This window comes from Mixophyes fleayi, chromosome 5, assembly GCF_038048845.1.
Source record: "Mixophyes fleayi isolate aMixFle1 chromosome 5, aMixFle1.hap1, whole genome shotgun sequence".
Lineage (NCBI taxonomy): Eukaryota > Metazoa > Chordata > Amphibia > Anura > Limnodynastidae > Mixophyes > Mixophyes fleayi.
The window spans coordinates 217,802,732-217,827,792 of NC_134406.1; the positions used below are offsets into that span (position 1 = coordinate 217,802,732).

Consider the following 25,061-nt stretch of genomic DNA (forward strand, 5'->3'; position numbering starts at 1 on the left):
TTGCAACACCTGGGATATTGATATGCTGTTTTATGTCCAACAAGAGATGGGTATTTCTCTATTGTTTAACATATCTTGGCAGATAATCTTAAGAAGAAGATACATCTGGAAGAAGAATAAATGCCCTGGAAAGTAGTATCCTAGCGTCTTTAGTCAAGGCGAGATTCTGAGCCAAGTCTACAGTGCTCATCTAATGGCATTAGGTTTGGTTGTTATTTTAGCCTGGGGTTACCAAGAGGCATATAGGCAGAGAATTTGAGGTTTTCCTGTTCCCAGAGGAAATTGTAGTAGATTATTATATGTAAATCCTCATGTTCTTTTTCTCAAATTTGACCACTGACCTGAGGCCAGTAACATTTTCAGCTCAGGAAAACTGGTCTGACCTGTGCCAAACTTCAGTTCTATGAAAACATTATAAAAGTAATAAAGTACATAGGAACCCTCATTTTCTGTATTGGACACAACATTTTCTGCACATTACAGTGAGAAAATCTACTTGTTGGTAATATCCATGTTGAAATAACTCAAAGATTCTCCACTGAGAAAGTTTGTGTCATTGAAGCTGTTACCAGATTCACCATTTGACACCTAAAACACAACCTGAGCATAATATTTAGGATAATGCACTGCTTTATGTTAATAATATGGATATTAGAAGGACAGAGGAGTTGTGTGAAAGCCAGGTGCTGTTAGACAAGGACAGAGAAAAATCCCCCACACACTGCTATAACCAGCAAAAGAGTTGCTATTTTTATTTGTACAGAACATGAAGAAATCTCATTTGCACACATTTGCAAATGTATGGTGAGCCATCATTGCAAATCTGTGCAGCTGAGATTTCTGCATTTTTATGTTCAAATAGAAATAGCAGCTCCTTTGCTGGTTATAGCAGTGTGCTGAGAGATTTTTCTCTGTGATTGTCCCTTTCAGGATAACCCCTCAGTTTAAAGCACCTGCTATGAACCTATAAATTGATTGAGCAACTTCCACTTCTGTTTTGGCTGTTAGACAAGGCACAAAAATTAAAGGTAAATTCTAACATCTGCAATACTTCCTCAGGTTCACTTTCAGTCCCTTACACTGTCATGTCGCCTTCTCCTTCAAAACATTGCCTAAATATGCCCATTTCTCACTCAGCACATTACCACAAATGTCTATCCCTGCTCCAATGCGTTCTCAATATCACAGCGACGCTGATCTTCCTTTCTCACTGTTCCACATCCACTGTACAACTCTGCATATCTGGATCCCCTCCCCATAACCTGCAGAATCCAATTCAACTTATTCAACCTGCTCACCCTCACCTTCAAAGCCCTCACCAACAGCTTCCTCTCATACATCATTCACCTTGCCATGATATTTACTCCCTCACACCCTCTTAGAACTGCCTCTGACTTATGCCTCACCCCCTCTTTTATTTTATCTCTAACTCCTGCTTCCATGAGTTCTCCATGCTGCTCCCCTCTTATGGAAATCCCTACCAGACTTTTCCACAGCCTTCAATATTACAAGCACTCTCTCAAGACTCACCTATTCACTATAGCCTATCCCCACCTGATAATACTCCCTCTGTGCACTACCAGCTACCATCATGTCCCTCTTGCTGCTATTGTCTCAGCATTACCATCTCCCTCTAGACCGTGAGCTCTAATGAGCATGGGCTCCTCTACGCTTTGTTTCATTCTCCAACAAACTCTTATGTCCTTGTTCTGTCTCTGTGCATGATTGTTTTTTTTTTCTATGATTTGTTGCACCGACTGTTTGGCTTTGCAGAGTTTTCTGATGCCTTATAAAACAATGATAATCACGATGCTTCATTTGCATATTGATTCAAGGTCCTTGAAATCTCCCAAATCTGAAAGAATACCACTCATTATCTTATTTATAGGCTCTCCAAAATATAGGGATCTACTACTCCTGAAGCAGACATCTTTATAGTCTACATAATGAGTCTTCAGGTTACAACAACCATTGATAATTATTTAAGTGCATCTGTCACTTGCTCTCAGTGTATGCAGCCATTTTGTGGGCTAAATTAATATTTAATCTAACAATTTATTAGGAACTATCACTGGTTCACTCAGGTCTGCATTCTAAATTCAGGCTGCAAAATGGCAATAGGTAAGAGGTAGTTTTTCAATAGGTTTCTAAAATGTTCTAATGATCTGGAACCTTTATGGTCAGGAACATTGTAAAGCACATTTTTTTCCTGAATAAAAGACATTTATTGAAGCATATTTGTCCAGAATAAATTTATTTTAATGGTGTTTTTGCTTATATTGTTGTGTAACATTCATGGGCCGCATAGTGGCACAGTGGTTCATTAAATATTCTCTATATTGCACTGTGTAATATAATGGTGTTCTATAAATAAGTAATAACAATTATATTACAACATTAACTTCATTGTTTTCCCTCCACAGCAAAAGGCAAGAAACACAGTAACTGGAGACCAATACAGATGGCCTCTCACGGTCCCATACTACTTAGAGGATAGCCTTGGTATGAACTACAATATTTCTTTCCTCTGTATTAATAGCAAGTGAGACACAGGTGAATGCAAAGAAATAAAAGACCAATGCCGGGAATGATACATTGCATTACAGTCGGACATGGGCAAATAGCCTCATATTTTATTCAGTTATAGTGCATCTGTTCTACAAAGGAGTAACTGTAGACGTAAGATACCAACCCTGGCGCAGATAGAACTCGGAAAAAGCAGAGAAAAATTGAATGTCTTATTTTGGTCAGTGTTTCTTATGAAAATGTCATAAATTCAAACTCAGCTTATAGTAAAATTAAGGTTTCAATACGAACAAAGGTGATTCCTCTATGTATAAGCCCATCACCAGCTGCACTACGCCATGTGAAAATCAACAGTCTTTTGAAGTCCTGCTGCCTCTCTTCCACCATCATGTAGCTGTCTAAACCCACTCTCAATCCCCAAACTGCTATGCCACGAGAAACAAATAGGTCACGTTTGCCAGTTACTAATACTCTGTGAAGTTAAATAGACTTGGCAATCACAATGTGCATTTGATCAGTGGGACAACCATTGTTATAGAAACCATGTTCTTCAAAAGGATAGTTCAACTAGATACTGAAAACAGTGGCACTGCCCATTATATACAGCAGTATAAGACTACCTATATACTTACATGAATAATCCTGTGCAGCATTGGCCTATACATAAAAATTTTGTACTTAATTGCTTGTGTAAAATATAATGTGATTAATAAAGAATGTGCATTAACACTGGCTATGTTTTTTCTGTTGTGGATCTTTACATCACAACTACTTTTAAAAGTCTATTTTTATCCTTCAAAGAAATGAATGCCAAAGGTGTTATACTGAAAGCATTTGAACGCTACAGACTGAAAACATGTATCAATTTTACCCCATGGAATGGTGAAAGAAACTATATTTCAGTATTTAAAGATAATGGGTAAGTAAAAATATATTTAGATTTTTTTACTCTTTTTTTTATTTTCATTTTAGAGTTAAACATTTAATTATGGGGTTTGATGCATTTGCTGACCTGCTTCCTAGCTTCTAAACTTCCTTCCTTACTTCCAATTGATAGCAGTCACTTAAAGAGTGAAACATCTAAGGCTAGTCTAGTCCACAACATAGATCTAACATGCATTTAGTATCATATTGAGAAAGGCCAAATGAACACAGTTGTTGCCTGTAGACGAGATGCTATTGATGCACCTGACTATGGCACAATGGGTGGATTTATCAAAAAAAACTGCATACTTGTTGGTAATTGAAGAAAATACAAACAATCAAAGTAGGTTTAATTGAAATAAAAGAGGAGTTGTAGACACTGGAGAATGAGTTGGTAGAAGTACTGTACAAGTAGAGACTGGCTTATACTCCAGTTGTGCACTGTTTACTGTACATGGTCAAGTAAAGAAAGCTCCCACCTACTCTGTACCACGCCCGTTTGTGCACCCACCACTCTAGATTATAAACTCTCATGAGCAGGGTCCTCTTCCCTCGTGTCCTCCTGTTTCATTACCTATGACAGTGGTTCCCAAACTGTGCGCCTAGGCTCCTTGGGGTGCCTCGGCGATCTAACAGGGGTGCCTCGGCCAGGGCTGGTGGTAAGCAAGGCGAGGACTACTTGGTAATTATTTTGGCTATGGGGTGCCTTGAAAAAATTATGGAATGTCTAAGGGTGCCTTTAACTAAAAAAGTTTGGGATCCACTGACCTATGACATCAGCACACCTGTGTATTCCATCCTTTCCTAAATCAGTCTGTCCATCCACCTGGGCACAGAATCATCTTTTACTGATTTTCACCTTATCTTGTTCCCTCTCCTCATATCCCTCTCCTTAAGTTATAGTGAGAGGCTTGCACCTCATTGATATGCTGGCTCAGCTATTTATTGCTGTGTATTGTTCACTTTTGTTTATATTGTATTCTACTGTTTGGCTGTATGCTCTCTTTATGGCACTACAACCCTTATAAATAACAGATAACAATAATAGTAATAATAATAATTTTGCATACCTTTTTATACAGGCAGAGTTTCCAAACATCACACATTCCATCTCATACAAGCTTTGTCCAAAAGATTGATGAATTCTACAATGTAACTTCAAAATCTTAAGATTGACCGTATTGTAGTATTTGCCAATCTAGTGGTATAAATAGATGATTGACGGCGCATTCATACAAAGCGGTCAGTCAGAATAGCCTTCAGCCTGAGCTAGGATACCCATGGCAGCAGTTCAGGACATTCCAGGAAAAATACTCATTGGACCATATACACCTTTTGCACTTGTTTTTCAATCTATTCTCCAATAAACATTCTTCCTGCATGCCTGATATATATGAACCTTTCAGTTGTATTAAGTTTCATTGCAGCCTTTTTAAAGTGTTCTCCTATAAATGACACTGTTTTTGTATCCCACAAATCAAACTAGTAAAAACAGCTTTTTGTCAATCCAAAACATTTATGAAATGTTATAATACATTTTAGATGTTATTCATATGTTGGCAACCTTCAGCGTGGAGTACAGCAGCTTTCCATTGGGTCAGGCTGTGATACAGTCGAAACAGTACAACACGAATTCCTCCATGCACTGGGTTTCCATCACGAGCAATCACGATCCGACCGTGATGATTATCTGACTATTGTGTTTGAAAATATTGAGACTGGTAAGTCCTTATATTATAGCATTTGTATGATGTGGTAAGACCCTGAGATCTGTAACATGTTTATTTCCACAGAGCCAGACAGTGGGTAAAACAGAGCATACATAAAATATACAAGGTACACAAAAGAAGTGTAGAAATTAAAACAAAGTGTAGGAAGGACCCTTGTTCATGAGACCTTAAAATTTAGTGGGAAAAGGGCAAAGCTCAGACAAGAGGAACTAGTCTGTCTCAGAATGGGACAGCAGCTAAGGTGTACCAGTGTGAGTTGTATATGTAGTAGATTTTATGTATTTATGTCTAAAGAGGTGGTTTTTCAGAGATCTTTTAAAAATATAAAGTCAGAGGTCTGATTAGGCCTGGTAGAGAATTCCATAAGTGGATAGCTGTACAGTAAAAGTCTTGTAAATGGAAGTGAGAGGTGGTTATTAGAGAGGAGACAAGGCATGTCAGAGGCACATCTAAAATCAGGGCCGTCTTTCCGACTGGGCACGATGGGCAGGGGGCAACGCGGCCAAGGGGGCCCCAGGCCGGGCTCTCAATGAAAATAAAAAATTCTGTAGAAAAAAAAACAACGTACCTTTTGCGGTCACGTGGAGCACATAACCTGAACGGTTATGTGCTCCACGTGACCGCAAAGCTGGTCAGGTCAAGTGGCGTTCCGGCTCCCTCCCTGGTCCCCTCCTCCGTGCTGCCTTGCAGTGAATATGGAGCGTGATGACATCATCATGGGCGACATTTTCATTGAGGAGCGCAGTACAGAGGAGCCACATGCGAGAGCGGAAAACAGCGACAGCGACTCAGAGAGGATTCAGAGAAAAGAAGAGAAGGGGGTCAGACTCGGAGAACAAGACGATTGAATGGTAAGTAAAGGGGATTTGATTTTTTAGTTCAAGGGACGCTGAGTGAGTATATTAAAAAAAAAAAAAAAAAAAAAAAAGTGATTACCGTATATACCCGTGTATAAGTCGAGTTTTTCAGCACATTTTTGTATGCTGAAAAAGGCTTATACACGGGTGAACTTACCTGGTGTCCCGTTCCTCAGTTGTTAAGTTCCGCAGTGGAACGCATGTGCGTTCCACCGACAGGAAGTTCGGCATTTGGAACGCAAACTTGCGTTCCAAATGCCGAACTTCCTGTTGGTGGAACGCACATGCGTTCCACTGCGGGGGAAGGATAAGGCTGTAGGCAGAACTCTTTAAACCCGGCTGTGGAGCTTTGACGACAAGCGGTAAGGAAGCTGCTCTTAGATTGTGCTTAGAAACGTTGAAATGACAAATTAGATCCTACTTGTGACACGCTAATCTGATCACTAGCCTCATCACATCACATCTCATAACAGAACTCGTCAGCCTTTTGGAGGGGGGATCCTACACAGGAAACACTACAGAGGGTGTATGGGATTTATTTTGCTGATGCTAAACAGTTGAGTGCAAAATATTTTCTAATAGTGGCTGCAAACGTGTGAGAGTGACCCTGGAACTCAAGTCCTGACAACTGACAACCCCACCAAACTGCAAGTAATAGATTTGCAAATTTCACAACTTACACACTTAATAATTTATTTGTATTTTATGTGTATACATATTCTTATTTTCCACAACAATGTACATAGGGGGTGAAAGCATACATCAAAATGACAAAATAGCATTAAACTGAAAAACACACATGATATAAAAATGCATATACAGATGTAAATTAAAAACATAATAATGAATAAATCTAAAAAAATTACCAGTAGCTGCTGCTGCATTTCCCACCCTAGGCTTATACTCGAGTCAATAAGTTTTACCAGTTTTTTGTGGTAAAATTAGGTACCTCGGCTTATATTCGGGTCGACTTATACTCGAGTATATACGGTATGTATATATAGTTATTCCTACAACTTCTGGAACTAACATTATCTTCAATTATTCAGTGGATGGTTTTTATCTGGTGAGGTGACTTTGGGAAAGTGGTTTAGCAAAAGTTTAAAAAATTATGTTATACTAGTTTGTGACCCTGAAAAATTGTGGTTTTTTTTTCTAGTCTCATTGCTAATTTAAATAAAGACATGTAATTCAGTATGGTGTCCTCTCCTGAACACAGGAAAGTAGAAATGTTTGCAAAATTAGTTTTATTGCATTCAGTCATGGTAAAGATTAGTGTTACATATCCTCTTTTGGTTAGTTTGTTGTCATTTAATAAACGGTGCTATGGCCCATAGCATATTCCATTTGTGTGTTCTCCTAACTGCTCAGCTCTGTGTAATTAGCAGTGATGACAATGAGGAGGAGAGGTAGATTTTGATTGACTATGAAATGCAGCATGGATAAGCAAAATAAGCACAACTGCATATAAAAAATACATTGTGCCTCCACATATTTCTGTGAATGGCATTCATTGAAAAGCATAAGGTGTTCTAAAATGTAATAGGTTATGGAATACATCTATTTAAGTTGCTTATAATGCTATTTTAATTGCAAAGAAAATGTAATACAATGCTGTAAAAGTATAAGAAATATAAAAAAATGTATATGTGGTTCAATTTAAAACAAGCATATTTTAAGTTGTTAATTGTAAAATTAATTTAAAAAAAATACAGATGGGATTAAAACGTTGATGCATTCATCAGAAGGGTTATGGTGTCTATTTTCTCAGTTCTTTAGCATTATTTATTTCCATGAGAATATATAGCGATCTACACATCTGCCATTGGGTCTAGATTGTGGGTGGACTAATATATATATATATATATATATATATATATATATATATATATATATACACACATATATCTATATACATATCTCTCTCTCTCTCTCACTCTCTCTCACTCTCTCTCTCTCTCTCTCTCTATATATATATATATATATATATACATATATAGGTATATGAAAACAGGGATACTCTGCACTCTCCAAACACATAATTAATGCTATACCAAGTACTGTTCCATATTAAAAACAGGGAATGTTACTTCCACATATTGCAATATATGTTAAGCTGACCAACAAAGACTTCCCATTCTGGTCAGTCCTAACATGATCAAATGCTATGCTATTTTACCTGGGCTTAAGGCTTACCTGCACACAGCTTTTAAAGGCAAGACTTTCCCAAGCACTAGCAGCCATGGGACACCTGAGACTCACCTGACACAAGTTGGAATTAATAAATGTAAACAAGGTAGAAAATGGGGCGCAAGAGTCATGGGACTTACATTGTATATATATCTTTACAACCTTATGGTAATTGCTATAATTTGGGGACTTTTTACTTTCAATGTTGACAATAAATACTAATTACATCTTTAAAGGTCCTTGTGATAAAGTCTTGAGCAGGAGCCCTCTAATATTAATGAAAAAGCTCTCCTGCATTAACAATCTGGCAATTCTTGCATTTGTCAGTGGGGCTGAGTTAGACTCTTCTTAGATGAGCTACCAGCTGCTGTGGGCCACAGCCATTGTGTTCTCCACACTCCGCTATTGGAAATTGTTAGCCATTGTTTCGATAAACAAATGAGTGGACTGTCCAGTCCATGCCTTCTGTGTTATCATAAGACCGAGGACATTATTGTAATTTTGTTTGTCCCTGTACGGCGCTACGGACACCTAGTGGCGCCCTATAAATAAAAATTAATAATAAAAAAAAATCTTGGTTCTGGGCAGCCTGGTGTGTCTTGTCTACCACGGCTGTTTCCTAGTGCTAGTCTGCTCTTATAAAGGTTCAACCTAGTAAATTGCTTATTTATGTAACACACACCTACAAAATACATGCAACATAATTGTAGATAAGTAATAACTGAGTGTTAAAGTAATAATTCTGTGGTAATTTTTATAGGAAAAGAAAACAATTTCAAATCATATGATGATAAAGTAACAAGTTTCCTAAATGTCCCGTATGATTATACATCCCTTATGCACTATACCAGCACAGCGTTCCAGAATGGAACAGGTTCAACAGTGATACCCAAGAAGCCTCGATTCACTAATATCATTGGAAAACAAATGGATTTAAGTGACAGTGATGTCTTAAAGCTAAACCGACTCTACAATTGCAGTAAGTTCATATTAACTGACTTTTCATTACGAAATATATTGGTTTCTAACTATGTTGAGTTTTTCTATAAGCAAAGGTAATAAATGGTATTATTCATTTCGTACTGCTACTTCCTTTATTGCTAAAGCAAAGGTGCAACAATTTTAATCTAATGTCATTTCGTACTTCCTGACTAAACACCAGTACTAGTCACAAACTTGGACTTTGATCAGATAATTTAGTTGATTTTTAACTAAATTATCAGATATTGTAAATATGTTACATGAGGTCCATGTAACGATATCCCCAAGAAATTTAAATAAAGGGGAGTACCCATCCCAAACCTCATAAAAAAGCGAAGGTAACACGTTTTCTTCATACATTCATTAGCACGGGTACAGTGTACATTCGTTCTCATTTTTATTAATGTGTATTGAGTGTACAATAAAGTGACATATAGCTATAATTAAGAAGGCAGACATAAACATTACACATATAAATGAAACGTTGTTTTTTACAACACTACACTGACAAAGGTTTCAAATTAAACTGGTAGACATATGCTGTACGCATTAATGCAATAAACACCTGCTATTGCTTTACCGCTAGAAACACCTAATTACAAAATAAAAGACTTGCGGACACCGCACCATGTGGGACAGATACAGGCATCAGAAAGTAACATACACCCGATACTGATATAATTGTAGAGATATATCAGCCTATGTAGCACAATTTCGGCTCCATATCATATACTGACTTATGTTGGACTGTAAATGTTTGTAACAGTCTTACCAATCCCCAGTCAACAGAGCTTTGGCCATAATAAATATTAGGCTGACCGGTGTTTCAGAAGTGCTAGGTATACATCCGGATGATGTAACCATGCCCCCATTAGGGGGGTTACAGAGTTGTTCTGATTCATTCATTTTACTGCTGGTCGGTATGTTACTCCCTCTGCTGTCCTACATGCTTTTCCAAGCGTCTGTGCACTTCTAATTCAAAACTAGAAAAGGTTTGTTACCCAAAAATACAAGCAACCATATAAAATGTAACTTTAAAATTAACATAGAAATGAGTTAAGCAAATTTATCACGTTAATATTTATGTGATTCTGGGGTCTCAAATTATTTTTCACAACTAAATTTAGAGTTTTTGCTTATTAGTTTTCCAGTAGCTCCTGTTTTGTCAGTATCAGGGAAGTGTATATACTGAGCAATGAGCATTTACAGGTATTGGCAGATTATGTGAAACAGGTTGTGAAATTGTGTTCTGTGGTTGGACCAGGGAGGTGTGAGCAGAGAAATACTACAGGGTGAGTGCATCAAACCAATATACACAATGAAATACAGAAGTTCAATTATCACTATTAAGATGGTCATACACAGCATGGACCTCATTGACTCAGTGCACTGCCTGCTTCTGCATGCTCCACCAATGCCAATTTTGCAATCCCATTTATTTTGGTGGAAATCTAAGCGCAAAAATGCACCATAGAGGATTTTGTGCTGCACCTCAGTTCACCAGATCTGGTAGTTAGGAGATCGGGGCAAGTGACTGGAACAAAAGGGTCCTCCTACATGTACATTAGTTAATAGCACAATAATCACACTATAACTGGTTACGTCGGTTTCTTAGACTGTAAGTTTGTTTAGTAAGGGGCATCTTTACATTGTGTTTTATATCGTAGTATATACATTGTTTGTAACATGCTCCTCTTAAGATCTGATTTGATTTTGATCATGCAATTGGATCACTGGTCGTTTCTGGGTCATAGCGCTGCTAAGCGAGACTAATTTGGTCAAAAATATGCCAAACTGATCAACCAAACTGTAGAATGTGTGCCCACGCTTTAGTCACATTCACAAATACTGTAAATGTGCAAACACTTGTAATGTACAAGATTGGATTATGATTACAGTGTTTCTTACTATTTACCCAAATACAGTAGATCATGATGCCCTCTAGTGGTTGGTATGCAACTCTACTGTACAGTTCACATTACAAGTAGTTACTATACAAATAGCACCAAAAAAAGAATTCCCATCACTGCCCCAACGGAAACCATTAACTGTCCTTTTATAAGCTGCAATAAGAAAATACTAACTTCTGAACCTGATGGCCTTGTGATAAGACAAAGTCTCAATTAATCAATGACCCTTAATTTCCTGCTACTTCACATTCAGGGGTATATTTACTAAGTGGCTTTGTCTTTAATAAAATTGCCATTATAAAAAATGACGGCAAAGGGCTGGAGAATCGGCAGTTTGTCGGAACCACTGCTTAGTAAATATACCCCTTAAAATCTAAAACAAAATGCATTTGTTCAATGTATTTAAAGCTTTTTTCCCCTTATATTTATAGAATTGAGTTTTATTGAATATTTTGGCTCTTTAATTTATGCCCATTATTCTCATCTTTATTGCATAGGTTCTTCTCTAACTTTCCTGGATTCATGCAGCTTTGAACTTGATGACATTTGTGGCATGCTGCAGAGTTCAGGTGACACTGATGATTGGCAGCGTGTTATTAAAGTTCCAAATGGACCAAGTTCTGACCACACAACCTTAGGAAAAGAAAATGGTAAAATCGAGTGTTCTATTGAGTGCATTGCAAAATACCATTATCATAGAGTTTGACTGTATTTGTATTATTTTAGTGCACTGGCTTAAATAAAATACATAATAAATTGGCTCCAGAAATAAATGATGTTCAACATCCTTGTTACTGGCAGCTCTTAAACAGGATGTGTACCTTAATGTACTGTCTAATATTAACAATCCATTCCACCTGTATAATACATTTTGTAGTATACATAGGGCCACTTGCGACTTTATCCTAAAAATTAAATGTATTAAGTTTTCATGTGAGCAAAAATGTTTCCACTGGGCCAAAGTAGTCAGTGTTATTTTTTTAGTGTAGAAATCAGAGATCTGTTAGGATTAAGGGTAGTTTTAGAACTTGAGCTAGGTGTATAGTTAGGCTTGCATTAGTACTTTATTTGGATCATAATGTAGGATCAGATATAGGAATAAGGCTAATGTTTGTCCAATATAAGTATCATTGTTTACATTATAAAGCTGAGCCTAGTTGTTTTGTAACTCTAAATGAGATTATCACTCTAAAGGGCCTGTGGTCTTACTAGGACACCAGGGTTTGAGATAGAAACTCTCTGCATTACTGGTATACTCCCTGAGTATACATATACCTTACAATTGACCTTTTCTGCCACACCCAAGCAGCTTGTCAGTACAACAGGTATGTGCAGGACAAGCAGTTTCTCTCATTGTATAGTATGCAGGTGTACAATGCAATATATAACCTAAATATCAGTTTTTACATAAACATTTTATTGTTCTCCTAACTGAACAGATTCCGGCTATTTCATGCACTTCAACACCAGCATAGGTAAGACTGGGGATAAAGCTATACTTGAAAGCAGACTATTCTACCCCGTAAGAGGATTTCAGTGCCTGGAATTCTTCTACTATCACAGTGGTAATGCGAACGACCGGATGAACATCTGGATCAAGGAATACACTGCCGACTCCCCAAATGGCACGCTGAAATTAATGGACCATGTAGATGGTAAGAACATAGTTATTTCATATACAATACTTACATAGCTGTATATTTGTGCAACACTAATATCCTCCATAGTTTGTGAACCACTGCTCTAAGATAAGTCATTGAATACGATCAAACATCAAATTCGGCCTACTGCCCTTAAATGGTACTATCCTAAAGTGTCCTAAAGTTGTTAAAGGTGACTGAATAACTGCCCATTTGTTTTAGTGGTGGCAGTACATCATCATTATCATTACCATTTATTTATATAGCGCCACTGATTCTGCAGCGCTGTACAGAGAACTCATTCACATCAGTCCCTGTCTCATTGGAGCTTACAGTCTAAATTCCCTAACATACACACACAGACAGAGAGAGAGAGACAGACTAGGGTCAATTTTGATAGCAGCCAATTAACCTTCTAGTATGTTTTTGGAGTGTGGGTGGAAACCGGAGCACCCGGAGGATACCCACGCAAACATGGGGAGAACATACAAACTCCACACAGATAAGGCCATGGTTGGGAATTGAATTCATGACCCCAGTGCTGTGAGGCAGAAGTACTAACCACTTAGCCACCATGCTGCCCATACAGAATAAATGTTTTTTTCAGTCAATCAGAAATGGTTTAAGTAATGTGGTGTTCAGCAGTAACTGAGATGAACTGTTAACTGCTATCTTCTGGTAGTACTCCTAGTTTCATGTAAGATCCTCAGGGAGATACATATGTCTTTACAGGACACCTAGTGCCAAGTATAAATGTAGTCAACTTTCACAAGGTAGGCGCTGACAGATAAAGAATGCCTTTGCCAGTTATCCCATGCCATGGTGTGAAACTTAATTCACAGTAGTAGACATGTGCCAGGTTGAATTAGAAACAATATCACCCTCAAGCACACTTCAAGATGCTCAATTGTAACATTTCTGATAGTATTCTAAACATTGTGCATTCTCTAACCTGTTCTGTACTCTCATTGATCAGGACTGCTAGTAAGCCATGCATTAAAATCCTGTGTAAGCTGTGAACATTTAAACCTGGTACTGTAATACCAAGTAATGGCTACAATTCTAGCAGAGATTGGAGCATTGGTGCCATGAAAATATCCATATTTATCTATAAAATGTAATTTGAAGCCCCAGTAAGTGACCGATGGCTGTACGTGAGTCCCTTGAAATCATACAGTATATTATATGATCATTGATTTATAGTATAGCACTTTTATTGAAGAAAGATAACAAGACATTTTTTTCCCTTAGCATAAGAACCAAATAGAATAGTCAACAGAACAATAAAAAATCTGAACTAAGATCGGTGGCGGAGGTGGTGGATCGGAACCTAGTGGCAAATCTGTAAAAATGACAGTGGTTACAAATGGAAATGGGCAAACATCTTTTCATTCAGTTCATAATATTGGGCCACTGTAAAATTGTGATATTTGTATAAACTCAACCTTTCTATATGTCGTATGTATAAAATAAGTAATATCCATTGGTTCAGCCACTACCACCGCCTCCACAATCTCTGAAATTCATATAAAGGGTAAGGATCTGTTGCTATGTCTAAGTTATAGACAAATCTATCTCATTAATGCAGATGTTTGCAGAAGCTACTAGCTAACAGACTTAATGTATTGCTTCCAAAGTTAATCAATCTATATTCGTCCCTGGTCAGCAAGTATTGGATAACACCAGGAGATTAATTTAGTCAATCATATTAACTCTACCAAAATTCCCTCCCTACTGATGGCCCTCGATGCCGAGAAAGTGTTTGATGACGTGGGTTGGCCTATCATGAGAAAATTTGAATCCTATGGGAAACTTGGATTATAAGTTCGCAAAAGAACACGCAGACATTTTCTTTTTTAATGAATGTTACCTAGTAATAATATAGGCATTAGTGATAAAACAATGTGGGTTTTTTAAATAAATATTTTTTTTACATGAAATTCATTTATTAGGATGTCTAATAAACATAAAATACATTTTCACAGTTGCTCCTGATTGCAAACAATTGTTATAGCAAAAGATGTCTTATCCTAAAAACAATTTTAATGGGAGCTGACTAAAGACTTATTAAGACCTTTTAAAACACTTGAGGAGATCAGTTACATAAAACACACTTTTAAAGGCCTAGAAATAAATTATTGCTGCTTCTTAATCGGTTGTTGTCTCAACACAACAAAACAATCTCAAAAGAAACACATACACTATAAGAAGCACATTTGGTGGTATCCAAATGTCGTTCTAGATATTTGCATACCACCATATAGGACACTCTTAATGTTTCTAAAAATACATTTCTTAAACAAAAATTAAAACACATTTGTAAAACACTTGTATTAAAAAATTTAATAGATGTGTTTTACAAATGTGTTTTTATTTTTCTTATGGATATTATACAATACTTTACATTTTTATTTTTTTGCTTTCAACATCCTCTGTGAAGACAGTATATAATTGTCAGTTTTACTATGTTTACTACATGTCTGCATTTTTACCTTTTCTCAACAAAATATTACTATAAAAAAATCTCACTTACCTGCTCTCCACTGATTTATCCGGCTGTCCCACAATATCTCCAATGGTCAGAGCACAATATCCTCTCACCTGCTCGGACCATCCTTTTTCCATTTTACTAGCTGCATTGTCTAGACATTCCCCAGTGAGTTTCTTATTCATCACAGCAATCCCACAAGGGAGGCGCTTTGACAATAGTGCTATGAGTTTAAAAAATTCAGCCCCAGGTTGGAGAGATGGTCTCCTGCTCTGGCCATTAGAAGCATAACAGAGACCACTTGATTGGATGATCAGGATATTGCATGTAATTGGCATATCAGTATTTTACATATCACACCGACTTTCACCCAATACTAAGTTTTTCGTTTTTGGTGAAATTCTCCTTTTGATTGTATTCTCTGTTTGATCGTACCATAGACACTGGGAGGATAGAGTTAACTATACAGTTAACTCTATCCTCCCAGTGTCTATGGTACAATCAAACGGCAGATACCATTGTATGGAAAAGGTGGCACATTACTGGCTAGATGTATTTGCGGTAAAATCATGTGCCGCCTTCTAACTGAGTGCTCCGGTTTCCTCCCACACTCCAAAAACATACTAATAGGTTAATTGGCTGCTATCAAAATTGACCCTAGTCTCTCTGGCTGTGTGTGTATGTTAGGGAATTTAGACTGTAAGCTCCATTGGGGCAGGGACTGATGTGAGTGAGTTCTCTGTACAGCGCTGCGGAATCAGTGGCGCTATATAAATAAATGGTGATGATGATGATGATGATGATGATGATGATGATGATGAAGCTCCTTTTCAAATTTCCTGCTCCATAAATACTGATGACAGTGATAACTCATTTCTTGGTAACAATAGTTAGTCTGCAATGTGAATTAATGATAAGCAATTACCAACTTCATTCATGTATTTAACACAGTGAAAATATCATGCCATTGTTATTCAGGGTTTTTTATATTTATTGCAGGTAAACCAGCTGATTACTGGCAGCTCCATCACTCATCATTAAATGCAACACAAAAGTTTAGATTTGTATTTGAAGGAATAAAAGGAGATGGAATATCCAATGGTGGTTTTTCAATTGATGACATCAACTTGTCGGAAACAGAATGTCCACAAAATGTTTGGCACATCAGAAACTTCATGGAGAATTTGAAGGAAACAGCAATTTACAGCCCCCCCTATTACTCTAAAGATGGCTATGCATATCAGATCGCATTACTGAAATATCCAATGGCAGACTTATCATTCAACATTGCAACATATCTGCATCTGACATCTGGAGCTAATGACTATGCCCTCCAATGGCCCTGCCCATGGAGACAAGCTACAATAGAGTTCCTGGACAAACATCCAAATGCACAACAGCGCACCTCAAGTATGAAGAGTATTACAACAGATCCAAGTCAACGTGCATCAGGTTAGACTCTATAAATCAGTCCTGATAGGCAATTTATAACTTGCATTCTAAGATATAGTGTAGTTATTTTAATCACTAAAATTCAGTATTATTACCCTTTTCTTGTTCTTTTCTATCTAAAGTAATAATATAAGAAATCATTAATTCTTTTAAAAAGAACAAATTTTTTTGTACAATCTGACTTGATGAATACAACATTGGTTTTCCTATATCTGAGATATGCGTTCAAACAATTAATGCTTTATATATATTATATTTGTTTAGAGTTTGGAGTTCTCTTCCTGGGACAATTCAGCTCATAATACTGTTAGACCATGCAATTTGGCAGATGTTCATCCATGAAAGGAACAAATAAATAGAAAAGAGCACCGCCCTATTAACAGAAGCACCGTGGAGTGCCGGGTGGTTTTCCATACATTTGCAAATGTGTGCAACTGAGATTTCTGAATTTTTATGTACAAGTAGAAATGACAGCTCCTTTGCTGGTTATAGCAGTGTGCTGGGGGATTGTCTCTATATTTGTTCTTTCAGGATAACCCCACCCTTTCAAGCGCCTGCTATGAACATATAAATTGATTGAGCAACTTCCTTTTCTGTATTGTTTGTTTGAGAGGCATGTTTGTATCAGTAGCTGATGGGGCGTCCTGGTGCTGTGTTGTCATTTGGAGGCTTTTGGGTACCTCTTCATAAGTTATCTCTCAATTTAAAAACATATATATGTATGGCCCAATATAGGGACTCTCACTATTAGGACCACCCTATTAGCAGAAGCGCCGTGGAGTAGCTGGTGGGTTTCCATATATTTGCAAGTGTGTGCAACTGAGACTTCTGCATTTTTATGTACAAGTAGAAATGACAGCTCCTTTGCTGGTTAAAGCAGTGTGCTGGGGGATTTTCTCTGTATTTCTTCCTTTTAGGATAACCCCACCCTTTCAAGCACCTGCTATGAACCTATAAATTGATTGAGCAGCTTCCACTTCAGTATTAGATGTTCATGTCTGTTACTTAAGTTAATAACTTATTTATATCACAAATGTTCATTAACAGATAATACCTACTTGTGGGATAATCCTTCAATAGTTGGAAGCCTGAACCAATTCCCCAATGGAACCTTGTATATGCGGTCTGGAGGGTCTGGGATGTTTCTATTTACATCTGAAGAATGGCTCTACAGAAGAGACTTTTTGAAAGGAGGAGATGCATTTATTCTCATATCCATGGAAGGTATGTCACATAGTATCACTCATCATCACTAATTACTTATATAGCACCACTAATCCACAGTGCTGTACAGAGAATATTTGTCATTTACATCAGTCTCTGCCCATTGAGTCTTACAGTCTAAATTCTCTAACACATACACAAGTGTTAATTTTTTCAGCAGCCAATTAAGTGGGATTGGGGTGTGAGCACCTGGAAGAAACCCATGCAACACAGGGAGAACATACAAATTCCACACAAACAAGGCCCTAAACCAACTCATGACCCCAGCACTGTGAGATTAGACATGCTAACCACCGAGCCAGGGTGCTGCACAGTGTCGGGCTGGCCCGGGGGGCAGGGGGGCATCGCCCCCCCCGGGCCGCTCGGTCAGGCCGCTATTAGGGCCGGGGAATAGGCCAACCGGCCGCCCCCCGGCTGCAAAATACAATTCTTTCCCCCCAGATGCGGCCGCGTCAGCTCACAGGCGGCCACATCACATGACAGGGGATGCGGCCGCGTCATCAATGACGCGGCCGTATCCCTTTTCATGAGATGCGGCCGCCTGTGTGCCCCCCGGCCACGCCTCTCCCAGCCCGCGTCTGGTGCTGCACCAGCAATATAATATATAATTGCAACTAGTTTTTGGGGACAACTAAATTCCAAACAGGTAGACTAGTTCGGGAACAGGTAAAAGTGCAAAATTCTGCAAGGCTCCTGAACAGTTGTTACATAAATCTATTCTTACCTCACTTTACCATTTGACTTCATAATAAATAATAAGAAGAATATATAGACAGCAATATGGGTTCTGGATGTTGAGATCAAACAATCTGAATGCAGTATGCATTTCTTAAATATCGTTTTTCATTAAAACATATAACACTCCCACTCCATTAACTTTAGTTAATTTCTCTACTGTCTATCCAGGTGTAACCCTATCCCATTTGTAACCCATAAAGGATATTAAAAGTAAAATCTAATATTTTTCAAATTAAACAGACCCCTTTTGTAATTTCGCGCTCTCTGTTGTATACAGATTTACTCAGAGGAATGTGAATATTTTAATCTCTGTCCCCCCGGAGCTGGTAAACGTCTGAAACCCAGCCCCTGATTACCTAGACTTATAATATTTTTGTAAGTGCTGAGAAGTTTTGTTACTATGAAATGTCTCACCAATCAGCACATCCCAGTGCATGACTGTATGCTGATAGATGTAGCGCCTCCTTCAAAATCTTGCTTGCGGCCCTCTGAGTGGTAGTATCATCTGATTCCTACCGGGTTTTTACTCTGGCAATCCCTACCTGACTCATGGACAGTATTTACTCACCCAATTGGGGAAAAGTCACCTGGCACAGCAGGATGAATAATGTTGGTGGGCAATAGCAAATGTAATACAGTAGTTGCAGGGTCATTAAAGGATCAAGCCACCCTAATACGCTCATACCGTCACTTGGCCTTCCACGGCCAGCTAATACATGATAGGTGAAAACAAACTTGTCCTTAATGTAAAATGTGTGAGATTCTGTAGAAAGAACGAAAAATAATTGTGCTTACATTAAAAGAGAAAACATACATTTATACAAATACACAGTCAGGGCCGGAACAGTGCATCACCGGGACTCATAGCACAGTTTGGGAAGGGGCCTACTTTGAAAAGACCAAAGATGGGGCCTCTACTGAGCATGTGTGAGACTGGTAGCCTCTGGTTTTATATTGGGACCCAAGGGTGTGTGGTGCCTCATGCAGGAGACTAGAAGGGGGGACACCAGCCTAGCCAGGCCCATCGTTATCTCATCGTCTGCACCCACAGTAGTTTTGCAACTTCACAAGTCAACCTTAACATTTGATTGAAACTTGTAATACAAATTGTACATGAAGCCATGACCAAGTCACTTTTATTAATGGGTACTGTTAATTAATACACTCTGAACAATGTTGCATATGACAGTGTGGGAAATACTCACTGGACTGCACTGAGATAGTACTGTCTACTTGCACACACTAAATATATAAATGCGGTGCGTGCAATGTGCTTTATAGATGTATATTAATACATTTCAAAATGGAATAAAGCCACATATAGTCGGTATACAATATACCTTTCTTTCTTTCTTCCACCCTCCTCTCTCGTGTATCTGACTGCCTCTCCGCCATCTCCTCCTGGATGTCCGCGCATTTTCTCAAAATCAATATCTCTAAAACGGAACTCATTGTCTTTCCTCCGTCCAGACTCCCATCCCACGATAACCTCTCTTTTGTCGTCAACGGCACCACCATCTCCTCTGTCACCCAACTCCGCTGTCTGGGTGTCACCCTCGACTCCTCTCTCTCTTTTGCCCCCCATATTCACTCCCTTGCCCAAGCCTGTTGCTTCCAACTTCGCAACATCACCTGCATCCGTCCCTTTCTCTCTCAGGATGCTGCCAAGACTATCATCCATGCACTCATCATCTCCTGCCTGGATTACTGCAACCTCCTCCTCACTGGCCTCTCCCACTCGCATCTCTCCCCCCTCCGATCTGTACTCAATGCGGCCGCAAGACTCATCTTCCTCTCACGCCGCTCCTCCTCTGCCTCCCCTCTCTGCCTCACCCTACACTGGCTTCCCTTCCCCTATAGAATCCTCTTCAAACTCCTCACCACCACATACAAGGCTCTCTCCCACTCTACTGCCCCCTACATCTCTAACCACCTCTCCATACACACTCCTGCCCGCTCCCTGCGCTCAGCCAATGATCGCCGCCTCTCCTCCTCTCTTATCACTTCTTCACACTCCAGAATCCAAGACTTTTCCTATGCAGCCCCCCTTCACTGGAATGACCTCCCTCGTTCCATCCGCCTCTCTCCTACTCTGTGCTCCTTCAAACGTGCGCTGAAAACCCACCTCTTCCTTAAAGCCTACCAACCATCCGCATAACCCCTTCATCTCCTCCACTCGCTCTCTCCCTTGCCTCATCTGGCTCCCCTTGTGCCTGTTCTGTTTTCCCTCCCTTAGGATGTAAGCTCACTTGAGCAGGGCCCTCTTTCCTCCTGTCTCCTCACCTGTTCTTCGGCTCCGTGTTTATTGCTTTAACCTGCCTGGAGCTCCTGAAGTACTGGTATCTCTGTTTATTGTTTTGTACTGTTTCACCCTGTATAGTGTACTGTTTGTATGGTGTACGGTGCTGCAGAAATCTTGTGGCGCCTAACAAATAAAGGATAATAATAATAAGAAGAATACCTGTCATGGTAGTAAATAAATAATTAAATAGCATGGAATTTGTTATTCACTAACTGCTTTTGATATTTCTACAGATATTTCACAACTAAAACAGCCTCAGCCATTGCCTCAATCGCCCATCCCGCCACCCATTGTTCCAGTACTTTGCAAAGAAAATATTTGTGAAAATAATGGACTCTGTGTTGTGGAGAATTGGAAATCAGTATGCAGGTAATAATTAAAATAAGTTACACATTAGGACATATAATTCAAATGAACAGCTCAATAGAGCTTATTATCTTAGAGGATCCCATACTACTAACCAACAAAGACAAACAATGTTTTCAACAAAAGTAAAATAGTATAATTTCTGTGTGTTATTTGTTGAGTGAACCTGATATCTCTAAAAATATTTGTATTCATTTATTATTGTTTATTTATATAGTGCCACCACATCATGTGGCACTGTACAGAGCTCCTTTGGAGCTTACAGTCTAAATTTCCTAGCACACAAGCGCACACACACTATGTCCGTTTTAGTCATCAGTCAATTAACCTAGTCAATTGACCTGCTCCGAGGACAGTGGAAGGTGGGGAGTTTGACTGGAGTGGTACATCTGTCAAACCATAACACAGGTGTCCTAAGGCGAGCTCAGAGAGGACAGAAACCTCCCATGGAGCAGAAAGGGCCAAAAGTGTAGTTGTTCTCTTTCCAGTCTGTGTCTCCAGTGGGCTGGAAGCTAACCTCTCGAATAATGAAAATGTCACTCTCCTCCTCTTCTTCACCACGTCCAACCTCTTCAGGACAGCGGCAGTCAAGCACCAAGGTCTGATTGCTTTCCAGTTTGTAACTTCTACAACAAAATTAGTGGATACTAGTCCAGGCTCATTTTTGGACTGTGGAGCAGCCAGAGAAAACCCACTCAAACACAGAGAGAAAATACACACTCTGCACAGATACAAACTCATGAGCTCCAACTTTATTTTTAATTGTTTTTAACTATTGAAACCCTAATAACCAACCTGTTTCTTCTCCTCCACTCAGGTATGTCACCATTCTAGCTAATTAGGTAACAGTATCCTTCTAGGTCAATCAGCTGCAGAAAACTTCCAGTTTTCTCCAGCAATTGTTAGGTTAATAAAAAGAATTAGTCTGTGTGCTCCATATTTCCAACTTCAAGGCATGCAATGCGAAGAATAGTAGATTGTGCTTATCAAATGGTGGTTACAAATACACTGTACTTGAGGTCAAATAGTCAGTTAAACAGCTCACCAGATAGGAGAGGCTAGATTGTGTGCAGATAGTAAGTAATCATCTTTCCTGTTTCCTCATTTAGGAAACAATCTTCCAAGTGTGAATTCATAAGTAATTTGCGACATGGATAAGAGCTCTGGAATGGAGCTGTAAAACATTTATTTGCTTATATTTAATAATTCTGTAGTATTATATAAATAAGAAAGTGACGGGTTCTCTTAATGAATTTTTAAATTTGTCACCTAAAGTAAAATCATTATAACGTGGATTGAAAAAACTTGATTACAGCTGACAAAATATTACAATATTTTTACTGTATCCAAACCAAGGGTGGTGATGTCAAAACATCCCCGTCACAGTGCTTTACGGAGTGAGGCAAACTCTGAGATACCTTCATTGTCCTACAGTGGGGGAAAAGGGAGAGCAATGTTGGGGAACCCTTACTAACTTATTGACATGCCCTATAAATTGTCCTAATTAGAGTTATATGTTTATGTGGTGGTGAGAAACTTTCATAATTAAATGCCTTTAAAACATTTATATATCTATGTTTGAACATTTGTATTCTACAGGTGCATAACCTCCGGAGATTGGTGGTATGTGGGCGATAGATGTGAGAAGAGAGTCCCTAGTAAAGGCCACGTGTGGACAATGTCTTCTTTATCTTCACTACTTGTTGCCTTGTTCACAATCACCCTTATGAACACTGTATGACTTCAGATAAACATTAATACTTTAGATACAGTATGATGAACAAGTAAAAAAAAATAAGTGCAACAATAATCACAATATCACATAATGTTTGTATTAATACTTAGCTTTAACAAAACTACAATTTTTACCCCACAAAAACATTTTAAGCTTTTTAAAATAATTGTTCGCTCAATTCCTATGTGTCCTTGCTATTACTTATTTCATTCAGTTCTGCTCTCTTGCTGAAAATTGTTATTTTGTTTAATAAAGTGTCTTTGTTGCAACAGTATTTTTTATCTTGTATCCAAGTGGTCAAAGTCCACTTTTGGTGACTGTATGTTCAATATGAGATAAAGGCAAAGTACTCGCACATTTAGCCTTTATCTACTGTCCTGTCTCACAGAGCAGGTGATACATTAGTTGTCAATTCTTTCATACCACAATGGGTAGTGTCAAGCACCAACATCCAGTATAGTGAGAGAGGAGATGCACTTATGATGGTCACATCAAAACACCCAACCATAGTAAATAAGATTAAGAGTAGATTAAAAGTCATGCTCCGACGATACACACATCATAATACCACAAATACATATAGGTTCCCTGTATTGCATAAATTCTTTTCATGAGTAACTACACAAAAGAAGCATTTATGTTATTGTTGGACTTAACTTTAGCTCCCATTTCCCAGTGTTATCTCTAAAGGGATTTGATACAACAGATGTGTCTTATTCCAAAGTGCCATGCTACTTGCAAGCCAACAGTAGATTAAGTTGGTCACTTAATGTCCGGTCTTATCCCTCAATCACATGGTGTCTTCTGTGGTCAGCAGTTGATACCACATAGGCAGATTGAAGTCACCTGCTCCTGAATTTATGAGCATATCTAAGATATATGGAGATCTTAAATTACTGATATCACGGTCTCGACCAGGCCCAGTCAGCAGACCTATTTTTGGGTGACAAAGCCACTTACGCTCTGCACAGGACTCCGGAAAGCAGTGTATACCGGGGGTTCCCCTCCATGGACATCACAGGCTCAACTCCATCGCAGCGGCCGCACCCACGTTGCTGGGCTAAGGAAGCAGGCGAGACACCGCAAAGCCTTGCATTAAAGCTAACCCGAGGGATCGAATCCCAGCACCAGAAATCTATACCAAGACCTAAGTACTCCTGACGTCTGCGGATACCCCTGAAACCTACCATCCAGATGCGCAAGTGGCCCGGTGACTGCATATCTACTCCACTCGACCTCCGGCCTGTGCTGGCCTAATTGTACATCTGATACCTGGTGCTGCCTGTAAACTCTTTGCTACTGGAGTCGCTAGATCCGTCCTTGGTTCCAGACCCTCCAACAGCGCTTCCGAAGCTACAATTAGATCTATAGCCGCAAGCCCCCAGTAAAACAGAAGACTGGCCAACCCGACTTCCGGTTGAACGCCGGGAGTTCGTGGATCTCCGGGGATAAAAAGAAGTGCTCAATGCTACAGGTGGAACAAGACCTGGCTGGGTTCACTTGTGGGGGACCTGAAATAGAGGACCTGAAAGAGAGAGTCATGCCGCCATATGACACTTAAAAGGCAAGTCTATAACACACTGCTTAGATTCTATCTATATACTCCCTTTATTCTGATGGTTATTCTGATGAAAATAGCTAATTGCCTTCAAGCCATTATATTCCATTGTATTGGATTTTATACACATTATTGTTTATTACTATTTTGAAAGGTGGACTGATGCCATCTGGTGGATGTTACAGTAATCACTGTGGCTTAATAAGACGACTCTTTTGTATGCACTGAGGCTGTGCACACAGATTCCTTCTTGAGACACAGGCTTCATTCTCCATCATCCACTATTATCAAATCTCCTCATTAATAATACTGATGTTGATGCTGATGTTGACATTATTAACAGCAACATATACTGAGCAAAACAGAGACTGGTCAGTTTGTACTAGACAAGATTGCTAGATCTAACTCCGCATTTTCATCAGTCCATTCATCTAAGATGA

General features: G+C 38.8%; 1 protein-coding gene across 2 annotated transcripts in view; it reads left to right on the forward strand.

Annotated features, from left to right (window-relative positions):
• Window positions 1–23,286, forward strand: part of LOC142158986 (meprin A subunit beta-like) — a 50,231-nt gene extending 26,945 nt beyond the window's left edge. Inside the window, exons 5-14 of one of the 2 annotated variants that reach the window (XR_012692891.1) lie at window positions 2,424–2,502; window positions 3,328–3,445; window positions 4,993–5,171; window positions 8,988–9,206; window positions 11,616–11,768; window positions 12,558–12,773; window positions 16,246–16,698; window positions 17,746–17,922; window positions 18,938–19,035; window positions 21,196–21,281. Coding sequence is in view for 1 of the 2 variants with exons in the window: in XM_075213469.1 (XP_075069570.1) it covers window positions 2,424–2,502; window positions 3,328–3,445; window positions 4,993–5,171; window positions 8,988–9,206; window positions 11,616–11,768; window positions 12,558–12,773; window positions 16,246–16,698; window positions 17,746–17,922; window positions 21,196–21,331; window positions 22,928–23,069 (1,872 nt within the window). In the remaining variant the exon portion in view is untranslated. Of the gene's footprint in view, window positions 1–2,423; window positions 2,503–3,327; window positions 3,446–4,992; window positions 5,172–8,987; window positions 9,207–11,615; window positions 11,769–12,557; window positions 12,774–16,245; window positions 16,699–17,745; window positions 17,923–18,937; window positions 19,036–21,195; window positions 21,332–22,927 lie in introns of those variants that run through there. The other variant, XM_075213469.1, reaches the window with a different exon arrangement.
• Window positions 23,287–25,061: the final 1,775 nt, after the last annotated feature.